General features: G+C 39.4%; 3 protein-coding genes across 3 annotated transcripts in view; all 3 read left to right on the forward strand.

Moving 5' to 3' along the window:
• Positions 1–210: 210 nt before the first annotated feature.
• LOC131314504 (F-box protein AUF2-like) lies at positions 211–1502 on the forward strand. Its single transcript, XM_058343186.1, has one exon. It carries the CDS (start codon positions 260–262, stop codon positions 1271–1273), a length of 1014 nt encoding a protein of 337 aa, XP_058199169.1. The 5' UTR covers positions 211–259; the 3' UTR covers positions 1274–1502.
• A 3385-nt stretch (positions 1503–4887) lies between these two features.
• Positions 4888–5819, forward strand: LOC131314505 (F-box protein AUF2-like). The gene is made up of 2 exons (XM_058343187.1): positions 4888–5201; positions 5291–5819. Exons 1-2 carry the CDS (start codon positions 4903–4905, stop codon positions 5334–5336), a joined length of 345 nt encoding a protein of 114 aa, XP_058199170.1. The 5' UTR covers positions 4888–4902; the 3' UTR covers positions 5337–5819.
• A 3495-nt stretch (positions 5820–9314) lies between these two features.
• LOC131314509 (F-box protein At1g30200-like) overlaps positions 9315–12286 on the forward strand; it is a 68257-nt gene continuing 65285 nt past the window's right edge. Inside the window, exon 1 of the mRNA XM_058343195.1 lies at positions 9315–10497. Within this exon, the coding sequence (XP_058199178.1) occupies positions 9386–10414 (1029 nt within the window). The 5' untranslated portion in view covers positions 9315–9385 and the 3' untranslated portion in view covers positions 10415–10497. The remainder of the gene's footprint in view (positions 10498–12286) is intronic.

Raw genomic sequence — 12286 nt, forward strand, 5'->3', positions numbered from 1 at the left:
CTGACGCTCTTTTTTTGTCTTCATTTGGGTGAAGTTACTAAAATGCCCCTGTACTTTATAATCTAGAATATTCAAATAATGATATCTTTCAAGGGCATTTTAGTAATTTCATCATAATAGTGACAAAAAGGTGGGTAGAGTAAGGAGAAGTGTGAATATCAATTTCCTTTAGATAAATACGGACTACGGAGTACTCCACACTCCACAGTATAACTTTAATCCATACGGTCGGTCGATCGAGAGAGAGAGAGAGAGAGAGATGAGCTCTGTCCGCGAAGAAGCAGCGGAGAACCAGTTCCATCGTTTGCCGGACGACGTCGTGGTCGGCATCTTCGAGAACGTCTCCGACATAGAGTGCCTCTGCAGATGCTTCTTGGTCTCCAAGAGATTCTCTTCCCTTATCCTTCGCGTCCAAACAGTCTCCATCAAAGGCGTCACCTTGGATTGTAAATCTTCCAAATCCGGCAAAGAAACCCAGACGATCAATCCCTTCGGAGGAAACGGTTTGCTCGGAAAATTCTCCAACTTGGTCCTCAAACCCTTCCGGTACCTCCACAAGCTCGCTCTCTCGCCTCCTCCTCCTTTGCAATTCAATATCCCTGGCCTCGCGTTCCTAGCTCTATTGAAACAGGTTCGATCTCTCAATCTCGAGGTTATCTCCGATTTCGACGCCGACAATGATTGTGTTTTCAAATGGGGGGCCGATTTCACCGCCACACACCCCAGCGTCACGTTTCTCTTTGCAAAATCTCTCTCTAAAATGACGACGGAATTACAAGAAGAAGAAGAAGAAGACGGATCTGAGAACAGGAGGATAACTCGGGAAGAACTGTTGCCCCGAGCATCGTTAGCCTTTGAGTGCATAGAAGGTGCTTCGAGGTGGCTAGGAATCTTGTCTCGTGTTGTCACAAAATGCCCGATGATTCAGAACCTTACCATCTCCGATTCGATGAACAAGGGGGTGAAGCTCCGTTTGGGTGGCAAAAAACTCGGGGAGTATAGGAACGCTTTCGATTTGGATAAGGTGGTTTCGTTGTCCGATAATTGGACGCCAGAGTATATGAGGGTTGGTTTTGTGCCTGTTTTACCGCTCCCCATGTCTGGGTATGTCATGAAAGTGGTGACCATTTTTAACTTCAGAATGTCTGCTGCTGATGATTCCGAGGCCTATTCGGCCATGTTGGATGCGTTTGCGGAGGAACAAGGTGTTTTTTCGGAAGCTTTGGTGCAGATTCTGGAAAAACATAAGGGCAATATCATGATGAGAACTTAAAATTGATTCTATTTCTGAATTGTGTCTTTACTTCTTCTTCTTGTTACTGCTTTCGTTTGGCCTTTGCCACTATGCTAATCAGTGGACTATAAGACTAACCATTATAGAAGTTTTATGATCAAATTATGTGAAGATCAGTGTCCGAGCATGAACTGTTCTAAATGTGCCTACATTGGTGGAAGAATTTTCAAGGATTTTGCTATGAGATTATGGTCTTGAAAATCTCAAATCTTGATTCTGATATGAAGCAGTCCCTGAAATTTAATGTTGTTACTGTGAAATTAATAGGGAGAAATGATAGAGCAGTTAGATTTTGCATGGTTCACAATCCCACAGCTAGAGTTGCCTAAGAGTTTAATGTTGTCCCCTGTAGGAACCATTCTCTTTTGTTAATAGGCATTTAATTCTGCATGTTGTACCCTGTAGGAACCATACTCTTTTGTTAATAGGCATTTAATTCTGCATATTGTTTAATGAGGATTTGAGCTTAGTGTGAGTGATCTGAGTGAGATCTCTAGCTGGAAAGGGATAGCAATATTATGAGAAAAGGATGCAATTAGCAATCCAAACTCCTGAACCCGTTTGAACTGATAAAAATGAAGGACTATGGCAGGTTTTGCCTCTTTGCTGGATATTTGGTTATGGAAGCACTACATGTATTAGGAGATCCACATACTATTTTAGGCAATCCATTCACTGCATAGGTCTGGGAATAACTATTTAGGGGCCAATTCGTAGGGGCAACTGCGACAAGTATACATGGGCGGCAGCGAGTTTCTTTTGGTGAGATATACCATGCTCAACTACAAATCCTGCATGAAATTGTTCGATTGGTTTCCTAAATGAGTGGAATGGGGCTCTGGGATACAGCCAACTAAACTTAAGCAACCCAGTTTTTCCATATATGATATCCATCAGGAATCTGGGTACATCAGTTTTCCTCTCTACCCATCATAGTTTACCTAATCATTTATTTTTTCAGTGTATTTTAGATGAACACATCAGTTTAACAGGAAGGGAAAGGGAAATGAAATAGTTGGTTAAATAAATCTAAAAAGGGGAGAAAAAGAAAAGTAGTATTGTGTCATTGTAATTTGTATTAAGGGACCATCTTGTGTCTGCTGCAGGTTTAGCTATATTTTCTTACGTTTTCATTATATGAGATAACCTGCTCCAGCATATTGACCTGCAACAAAACAAGGAGATGGTTCCCTCTGGGTCCATTGACACAGTCCACACCTTTCACTTCTGTATATTAGTGGAACCTATAGATTTTACTCTCTGGAATTTTATCAGTTCAACTTGATTTTGGTTATCTTCCTTGTGGAACTATTTTCTGTCATCGTTATGCCATGTATAGAGCAGCTGACGCTTACTGCCTTCCTTGAGGGCTCCTTTCTTTGATGTTTCAGATTGTAAATGTGCTTCACAACCTTGACTGGTTGTCGATCAATCAAGTAATGTATAAGGAAGGATTTGGTAGGGAATAGTTTATAATATCGTTATGCAAGAAATTGGTGCTTAGTTCTATTTCTTGGTTCGTAATGTACTTTGATTGAAGATTGGTGAAGTGATGTTTGAAGGAGTTAAATTCATTTCCAGAGGAAAGATAGACATATTTTTGTCTGATTACATCATGAAAATCTTCTTTATATGAAATATACAATGTATGTAACCTACTTTGTTTGATGATTTCTCTTCTTCAACCTATGAAAGATCAAAATACAATGTACAAAAAGGAGGGGAATGAAAAGGGAAGTAAATTTAATACTACTCCTAGATCTACCTTTTACTATGATGAACCTGGTTTTGGGAAGGTGGATGAAATTAACAGTTGGATCAACGTTCCTGTAATTGTTCCCCTTCTTAGTTGAATTAATGGATCACACGTCTTTTCCTTCCTCTCTTCTAAGCGTTGTAGAATTTGCAGCCTTCATTCGATACGTGTATTCGTATTGAACTTCCCAATAGCTTGGCAACTGCCAGTAAGTCAATAACCGTTTTCCCCTTTGTAAATGGCGGACGTTCGGAGATCTATTTTGTACCCATCACCACTGCCATTGATTTCGACGTATACCCATCCTGAAAATGAAAATCTCAAACCACAGCGTTACACAAATACTCCATATGGTGCTCCCTCAGAATGCGAGTGATTGTGGACAATGCAGTGTGTATGGGCCCACAAGAAATCGCGTGTGTGAGCAAGTGTTTGTGTAATGTGTGTGCGTGCAACTAGCTATTATTGAGCTGATCAGGTTATTAGTTCTTAATCTTTTTACTGGGCGCTGGCATGTGTTGGTGGTGGAAGAGAGGAGGTGGTCGATGTTTTTTTTTAGGAACAGCAGGTGGTCAATGTTATTACTACCAGGTTAGGATTTCCTTATTATTTTCACAAGGTCTCCCACATCAAATGCCTGTGCAGATGCTTCCTCGTCTCCAAGCAATTCGCTTCCCTCATCCCTCGCGTCCAAACACTCTCCAAGCAATTCTCTTTCCGCCTCAATGTTTTTGGCCTTGCGTTTCTGCTAGGTTGACACAGATTCGAGCTCTGAACATCGAAATACGCTCTGATTTTGTCCATGACAATGATTCAGTTTTCAAATGGGGGACCGGTTTCAATTTTCGCCCAAGTTGACAGCGTCACGGTTCTTTACGCTACGTCTCTCTCTAAAATGATTGGATCAGAAGAAGAAGAAGAAACTGAGAATAGGATGATAACTGAGGAAGAGGTATATCGCCGAAAAGCGTTAGCCCTTGACTGCATTTAGGTGCAGTAAAGTGGGCAGGAATCTTGTGTTATTTCAAACATATACCAAATTGAATTTTACTTGAATTTATTGAAATAAAGGGAGACTCAAAATTTCAAGCCTGTTTCTCCCCTCCCAAATTTAGAATGATTCCATTAATGAAGTTTTACTCAAATATGTAATCAAATTTGGGTTTGTCCATCTGTTTATTTCTTACAAAATCAAAGAAGTTTTTACTCAAATTTGAAGAACCATTTAAGGTCCCGTTCTTCCCAAACTTTTTGTTCAGTATTTCTTTTGATATTTTGTATTTTTCAGTATTTTTTGTTTAAATTATCATCGTAACTTTTGAAATTATTCATTTGTCCCGACGAGAGAAATCAAATAAGCACCAAAATATGGATCGCAATTGAAAATTATTCTATTAGAAAACATTTTAACCAAAAAGTATCTTCTGTCTTTTAAAGAACTTTTTTTTGTTTTGGTCATCATTTTTTATTTTTTTAAACTCTTCACATTGACAAATTCTTAATTTAAAAACGTGAATCCAATAAAAATTAATACTAGTGAAGGCAATCAGAAATAAGAGAAACTTCACGGAGTAGCGCAATCTCACACATCCATTCGTGTAATCAATAACTAAGATTCGAGTCAAAATTAATTATTAGCGATCATAATTGATTTTTAATACGAGAACACTTTGAATACGTGCGAATTGGTTTCTGTAAAATCCCCTCTACAGAATGATCAACAAATAAGATTTTCTAATAAAATCTACATTTTTGGCTGGAGCAAAGAGCAAGCCAAGTAGTTTAGGGACAGTACGGCCGAGGGGTTTCAAATCTCACAGCAATTACAGTGTAGAGAGAGAGAGAGATATATATGAGCTCTGTCCATGAAGAAGAAGCAGAGAACCAGTTCCATCGTTTGCCGGACGACGTCGTGGTCGACATCTTCGACAAGGTCTCCGACATCAAATGGCTGTGCAGATGCTTCGTTGTCTCCAAGCGATTCTCTTCCCTCGTCCCTCTCGTCCAAACAGTCTCCATCAAAGGCGTTACCTTGGATAATAACTGTTCCAAATCCGGCAAGGAGACCGAGTGGATCAATCCCGTAGGAAACGGTTTGCTTGGGAAATTCTCCAAGTTCTCAGTCAACAACTTGGTCCTCCAACCCTTTCGGTACCTCCACAACCTCGCTCTCTCGCCTCCTCCTCCTTTGCAATTCAATATTTCTGATTCTGTCGTCGTGTTCCTACCTGTATTGAAAGAGATTCGATCTCTGAATCTCGAGCTCATCTCCGATTTCGATGCTGACAATGATTCTGTTTTCAAATGGGGGGCCAATTTCACAGCCAAACACCGCAGCATCACAAGAATTACATGTGCTAAGGGGTATTCACGGACAAAACAAACCTACTGGAAGCAAACACTACTCAAGAAAAGCCATAGACCAACAAACAAGGAGAACAAAGATTTACAAAATAGAATTAACTCCTAGGGGCAAACACCTTGCAACTGATACAAAGAGCTAAGAGTTGTAGGAACCATTCTGTATGCATACTGTTAGTGTAAGTGATCTGATGGATCATTATGATAAAAGGATTGTTTTCACCTCTTTGGTTATTGAAAACACACCATATTTCAGGAGATCCATGCACTTTATTTAGGGGATCCACTCACTGCACAGGCCCGACGCTTTTGTTCTAGAACTCAAGTTTGATGCTATATCTGAATTATGTCTTTACTTGCTGTTGTTGTTACTGCTTTTATTTCACTTAATGATGAAGAACTTTGCCGCTATACTAGTCTGTTTAATGCAAGACTGACCATAATAGGAGTTTAGTGCTCGAATTATGTGAAGATTAGTACACAAACATGAATTGTTTTAAATGTGGTCTACATTGTTAGAAGAATTTTTAAGGATTTTGCTTTGTGGTTATGGTCATTGAAAATCTTGGATCTTAATCCTCAAATTTAATGTTGGTGCTATGGAAATTAATAGGGAGAAATGCTAGAGTGGTTACACAGTAACACTTAGCATAGATCACATTCCCACCTATAGAGTTGCCAAAGAGCTAAGTGTTGCACCCTGAACCATTTTCTTTAGTTAATAGGCATTTTAATTCTGCATATTGTTTAATAAGCGTTTATGCTTAGAGGGAGTCATCTGATTGAGATCTCTAGCTACAAAGTGATAGCAATATTATGGGAGAAGGATGCAATTGGTAATGCAAACTGCTGATCAACCCGTTTGAGCTGATCAAAATGAAGGAATATTGTGGGTTTTGCCTCTTTGCTGGATATTTGATTATGGAAGCACGCCATATTTTAGTAGATCCACATACGTATTTAGGCGATCCCTCAATCCATAGGTCCGGCAATAATAGTTAGGCCATTTTAGGGGACAAACTTGTAGGGGACAACTTCGACAAGTATAGTAACATGGGTGGTTGCGAGTTTCTTTTGGTGAGATATAGTATGTTCAACTACGAATCATGGATAAAATTGTTCGGGTTAGTTCCTAAATGAGTGGAACTAGGCTATAAGACAGCCAACTAAACTAGATGTTAGTTTGTTTGTTTCTTTTGCAACCCAGTTTTTCCATAGATGATTTCCAGTGCTTAGGAAAGTGGATACATGGGTTTTCCTCTCTAGTCATTAGAGATAATATTCATACTTTCCACTTTCCAGTTGTCTTTAAGATGAACACATCAGCTTAACAAGAAGGGAAAGGTAAATGAAATTGTTGGTCAAATAAATCTATAAAGGGGAGAAACGGAAAAGTAGTAAAAAGAATTGGGTCATTGTATTAAGGGAACATCTTGTGTCTGCTGCAGGTTAACTTTATTTTCTTACATTTTGTTTATATGGGATAGCCTGCTCCGGGAAATTGACTGGCCAGCCTCGAAACAAGGAGATGGTACCCTCCGGGTCCATTGCCATAGTCCACTTTTCATTTCTGAAATTGAACATAGATTTTACTAGCTGGACATTTTTTTTATCAGTTCAACTTGATTATGCTTATATTGCTAGTGGAACTAGTTTCTGTCATCTTTATGCCATATGTAGAGCGGATGAAGCTTACAGCCTTCCTTGAGGATTCCTTTCTTTGATGTTTCAGCTCGTAATGTGCTTCTCAACCTTCACTGCTTGTTGATCAATTAAGTAATTTAAGGATTGATTTGGGAGGGAACTGTATAATATTGTTATGGAAGAAATTACCAAACTCTGATGCCCTTTAGGGTCTTATCGTCGGTACTTAGTTCTATTTCTTGGTTCATAATGTACTTTGATCGAAGACCGGCAAACTGATGTTTGCAGGAGTTAGGCTCTTGTTTTGATGTAAAATATTTTTTCGGAAAAACAAACTTCAAAATTTTATTTTCCGGTGTTTGGTACACACTTGAAAAATATTTTCAGAAATCGACAAAATAGTGTAGAGGGGGGCCTTAAACGGTGGAAAGGTTTGAGAATATTGAAATTGAACGGTGTCAAGACTGACGATCGAGAAAACTGAGCAGTGAAAATTGCAGTAGAAGGCAGTGGGTTTATTTCGGAAAATGACTTACGAAAGATTTAAGGGTAAGTCATTTTCATTTAATTAATGGAAAATGTTTTACATGTAAAATGTTTTCATCATTTTTTACATAACCAAACACCGAAAAATAAGTAAAACATTGTACGTCCAAACAAACGGAGCCTTAAATTCATTTCCAAAGGAAAGAGTAACATATTTTTATCTGATTCCTTAATGAAATCTACGTATGTGCAATCTTCTTTGTTCGATGATTTATCTTCTTCTTCTTCTCCCGAAAATGTGATCTTCTCATTCCAAAGAAGAATCGAGACGGATTACGTTACATAACCGCCAGAGGAGGTGGGGGAAGGGAAGGAAGGCATGCCTTCTTGGCAAGATAGTGCACATATTTGTTAGCAGACCTATTACACCATACAAAATAACAGTTGCAATCCCCTCTAACAAAATTACTAGATAGATCATCTAAACTTGTTTGAACTTCCCATGCTGCACAGCTCCGGCCCCTTGGGACACGCCTTCACGCCAGGCTCCTTACAATCAGAATCGATGACGACATTCTCAAAACCCCTCGCTATGGCCATTGCACAAGCAACCCTTTTAGACCATGCTTCTGCTGCGATTGCGGATGACACCTTGATTCTCCCGTAATTCACGTCCAGAACTTCTCCCTTGAAATTGCAAACCATAATCCAAAACGCTGCACTTATATCGGATGGAATGAAGACGTTGCCAAAGACTTAGCATTACTATCCCCAAAGGAATCGTATCCTGGCGAACTTAACTCTCTATAGATTGCAGATAGAACGTCTCCATGAGCAATATAGGCCGCTTTGACGGTGCGAAAATGGCAAGGCTTTGTTCCAGAAAAGATACAATTGTTTGTTTCTTTTCAAATTTCAAGCCCATCTGAGTCAATCAAAAAGGTAAAGACAAAAAAAACAGAAAAAAGAAAAGAAGTAAAAAAGACTCCGTCGTCTTATTAGATTAATAACTTTTTCACATTTTGTCTACTTATCCTTTGATGCCATTTCGGCATCAAGTTCTGTAATATTGGTTGATGATTGTATTAACTACCAAATTTTTATTTTACCAAATGTCGACAAATATTAAAAAAATGGATAATTAAACTAAAGATGATTAGATGAGGTTTTCAATGCATAGATCAACGATTTTAAATGTCAAATGTACGTGGATCGTTCTTCAGCACAGTGTTTTTTTATTTTACCAAATAAGTTAGATCGAGTATAAAATACGCACGATGCTATGTAGCCATGCTCCATGAGTGTTGAATAACTTTTTTCTCAACCCCACAAAGTGAAAAGTACAATTAGGTGTTTTAAAAAAGGAATTAATTTTGGCACTCTTTAATTGATAACCACACTTCTCAAGGGAGTGTCAAAATCAATTCCATATAGTGATTGATTTTGGCACTCCCCAAATTGATTTTGGCACTTTTCTTTGGAAATGCGGTTATCAATTTGGGGAGAGCCCCAAGCAAGTAAATTCACCATGAGTATCTCTTGCTAAATAATGAAGGCATAAATTAATAGTGCAGATCTCGTTGAGTCTTCTCTGTCTATTAATTTTACAGCTGTTATCAATTGGACGTAAAGAGCAGACGAAGTAGTTTGTAGTGACTATAATGGTGAGATACATAATCTAGGGCAGTGAAAATAAAATTTTCACAGCTTAGGGGGTAGGAATATAATTAATCGTAAAGTAAGGGTTAGGGTTTCAAATCTCACAGATGTGGGAGGAAAGAGCGACGGAGAACTTGGCATTGGCAGCCGTTACAGTAGAGAGAGAGAGAGAGAGAGAGAGAGAGATGAGCTATGTCGACGGAGAAGAAGAAGCAGAGAATCAGTTCGAGCGTTTGCCGGACGACGTCGTCGTCAACATCTTCGACAAGCTCTCCGACATCAAATGCCTCTGCCGATGCTTCCTCGTATCCAAACGATTCGCTTCCCTCATCCCTCTCGTCCAAACAGTCTCCATCAAAACCAACATCTGGCATTGCCTTTCCATTTCCCCTTCCGAATCCGTGAATCCCCGAGGAATTGGATTCCTCGGAAGATTCTCCAAATTCCTAATCAACAACCTGGTCCTCAAACCCCTTCGATACCTCCAAACTTTCACCCTCTCGCCTTCTTCGCCATTGAATGTGTCTGGCCTCTTGTTCTTTGCTAAGTTGACCCAGATTAGGTCGCTGAATATCGAAATTCACTCCGATTTCATGGATGAAAACGATTCTTTTTTCAAATGGGGCACCAATTTTCCCAAACTCGACAGTGTCACGGTTCTTTACGCTTCATCTATCTCTAAAATGATGGAATCTGAACAAGAAGACGTTACGGACAATGGTATAACTCAGGAAGAGATAAATCGCCGAGTATTGTTTGCCGTTGCCCGCCTAAAAGATGCGTTGTTGTGGGTGGGAATCTTGACTTACGTGGTCCAGTTTTACCCAATGCTTGAGAGAGTTACCATTTCCGATTCAATGAACAAGGGGGTGAAGCTCTGTTTGGGTGGTGAAAAGCTTGTGGAGTGCAGGAATAGTTTCAGTGTAATCATGTATGTGTCGATGTTGGAAAGGGCCAAGTCGTGGACGCAAAAGAATATGAAGGTTGGGTATGTGCCTGTTTTAGAGCTCCCTCTGTCTGGGTATGTGATGAAAGGATTGACCATTATGAACTTCAGAATGTGTGCTGATGATAATTACCAGGCCGGAAAGGCCATGGTGGATGCGTTTGCGGAGGAGCAAAGTGTCTTTTCGGAAGCCATGGTGCATATTTTGGAAAATGGCAAGGACGGTATCAAGGCAATGTTCCTGCTTAATTTGCTAAACCTGAATTAGTATGACTTGACTTCTTGTTGTTGTTACTGCTTTAATTTCACTTACCAACCAAGTAGCTTCTCTTGCTAGTCAGTTGAATAGGAGTACAAGAGTAACTATAATAGGTGCTGAGTTATAATATGACATGAGAATTTGTAGATGATTGTTCTAAATATGCCTATATTGTTGGAAGAGTGTTCAAGGATTTTGCTTTGATGCTATGGTTATTTGATTTGAATCTTTGTTTTCATATGCGGAACCGGTAGTATCACCGTTTCATGAATCACTTTCACTCATGACTCATCTAGAGTAACCAAAAAGTTAAGAATCATTCAAATATTGTTGTTTTTAATTAGCAGTTACCCGAGTTAGTGTAAGTTATTTGATCGGTGAAAGGATGCAATCGGTCCTGAATGGCCGAACTCATTTGAACTGATGCAAATTTTAAAGATTAAGGTAGGTTTCACGTCTTTGGTGGATATTTGCTTATGGAGACACAGTACACATGATATTCTAAGATGTCCATTATGGCACAGATCCGACACTTCAGATTTTAGGGGCCGATCTTGTAGTATACGACTATGACATGTTTAGTGACATTTTTTGAGTTTTCTTTTGGTGAGAAATAGCGTGCTTAACTACGAATCATGGACGGAGTTGTTCTGGTAGTTCCTAGCTGAGTGGAATTAGGCTTGGGGATATACCGACAATTAAACTGGATGTAAGTTCATTTCTTTTGCTATGCAGTTTGTCTTCCATCACTGATTTTTAGTGTTCAGGAAAGTGGACACGTCGGTTTTCCTCACAGTTCGACCTCAAGAAGGGAAAGGTGAAGGTAATTGCTGGTTATATTAATTGGAAAAGAAAAGGAAAGAAAAAGAGGAGTAGAAAAACTGATCCTGTGTCTTGAGTCTTAACTGTTTTTTTTCATTTTTTGCACTTCTCTCTATGGGGTGTGATATTTGGCTGGGGTGTTTTCCTTCTTTTTGTGTTTGACGTAGTCGAAGACCTCGTGGGCAATGATGATATTGTCTTGAATTCGTCTCCCCGGAATAAAGTCCGATTGTGGTTGGGAAAAGAGGGATGGCAAGATGGGTTTCAATCGCATAAACTCATTTGCCGAAACAGGTGAACAAACTCAGGATGATCGACTTTGGGAACAAGTGTGATGTTGTTCTGGTTATATTCATCTATATTTCCATCTTTCTCAAAAGATTCCTTAATTGTGGCACATAACTCCTCCTTGATTTCCTTCTAATTCTGCTGGTAGAATACCCCTGAGAAACTGTATGGACCTGGGGCTTTCGATGGCCAAAGCTGGAAAAACTGCAGCTTCAATCTCCGCATCTGAAACATTACAACAGAGTTTCTCGTTTGTTGCATCAGAGATTTGATGCGAGATAGGACTGGAAACATCATCGGCATCAAGGCAAGGATCATCTTCCTTGAAAAGAACCGAAAAATAGTCCTTAATAAGGATGGATATATCCTTTGCAGAGGAAGTCCACTCACCTGACTCCTATTTTGAGCTTGAGAATTTGGTTTCTTTGTTGACGTTGGGTGGCAGTAAAGTGATAGAATCTGGAGTTCCTATCTCCAAACTAAAGGTAATTGAAGCGAGACCTTTGGAGCCAGAACATCTCTTCCTGCTCCCATAGCATAGCATAGCAAGGTTCAATTCCTTGATTGGATCAGGCTCTTCCTCAATACTGCCATCCGAAACAGGAGCACTGCACAAAATGGAGGGGAATTAAAAAGGGTACAAGGAAAAAAAAACAGAAACGAAAATAAGTACTCCAAAAATGACTACGTCGTCGTCGTCTTGTTAGATTACTAGTAACTTTTTCACATTTTGTCTACTTATCCTTTGAAGCCATTTTTTTGGCTTGGTGA

This window comes from Rhododendron vialii, chromosome 13a (assembly GCF_030253575.1).
Source record: "Rhododendron vialii isolate Sample 1 chromosome 13a, ASM3025357v1".
NCBI lineage: Eukaryota > Viridiplantae > Streptophyta > Magnoliopsida > Ericales > Ericaceae > Rhododendron > Rhododendron vialii.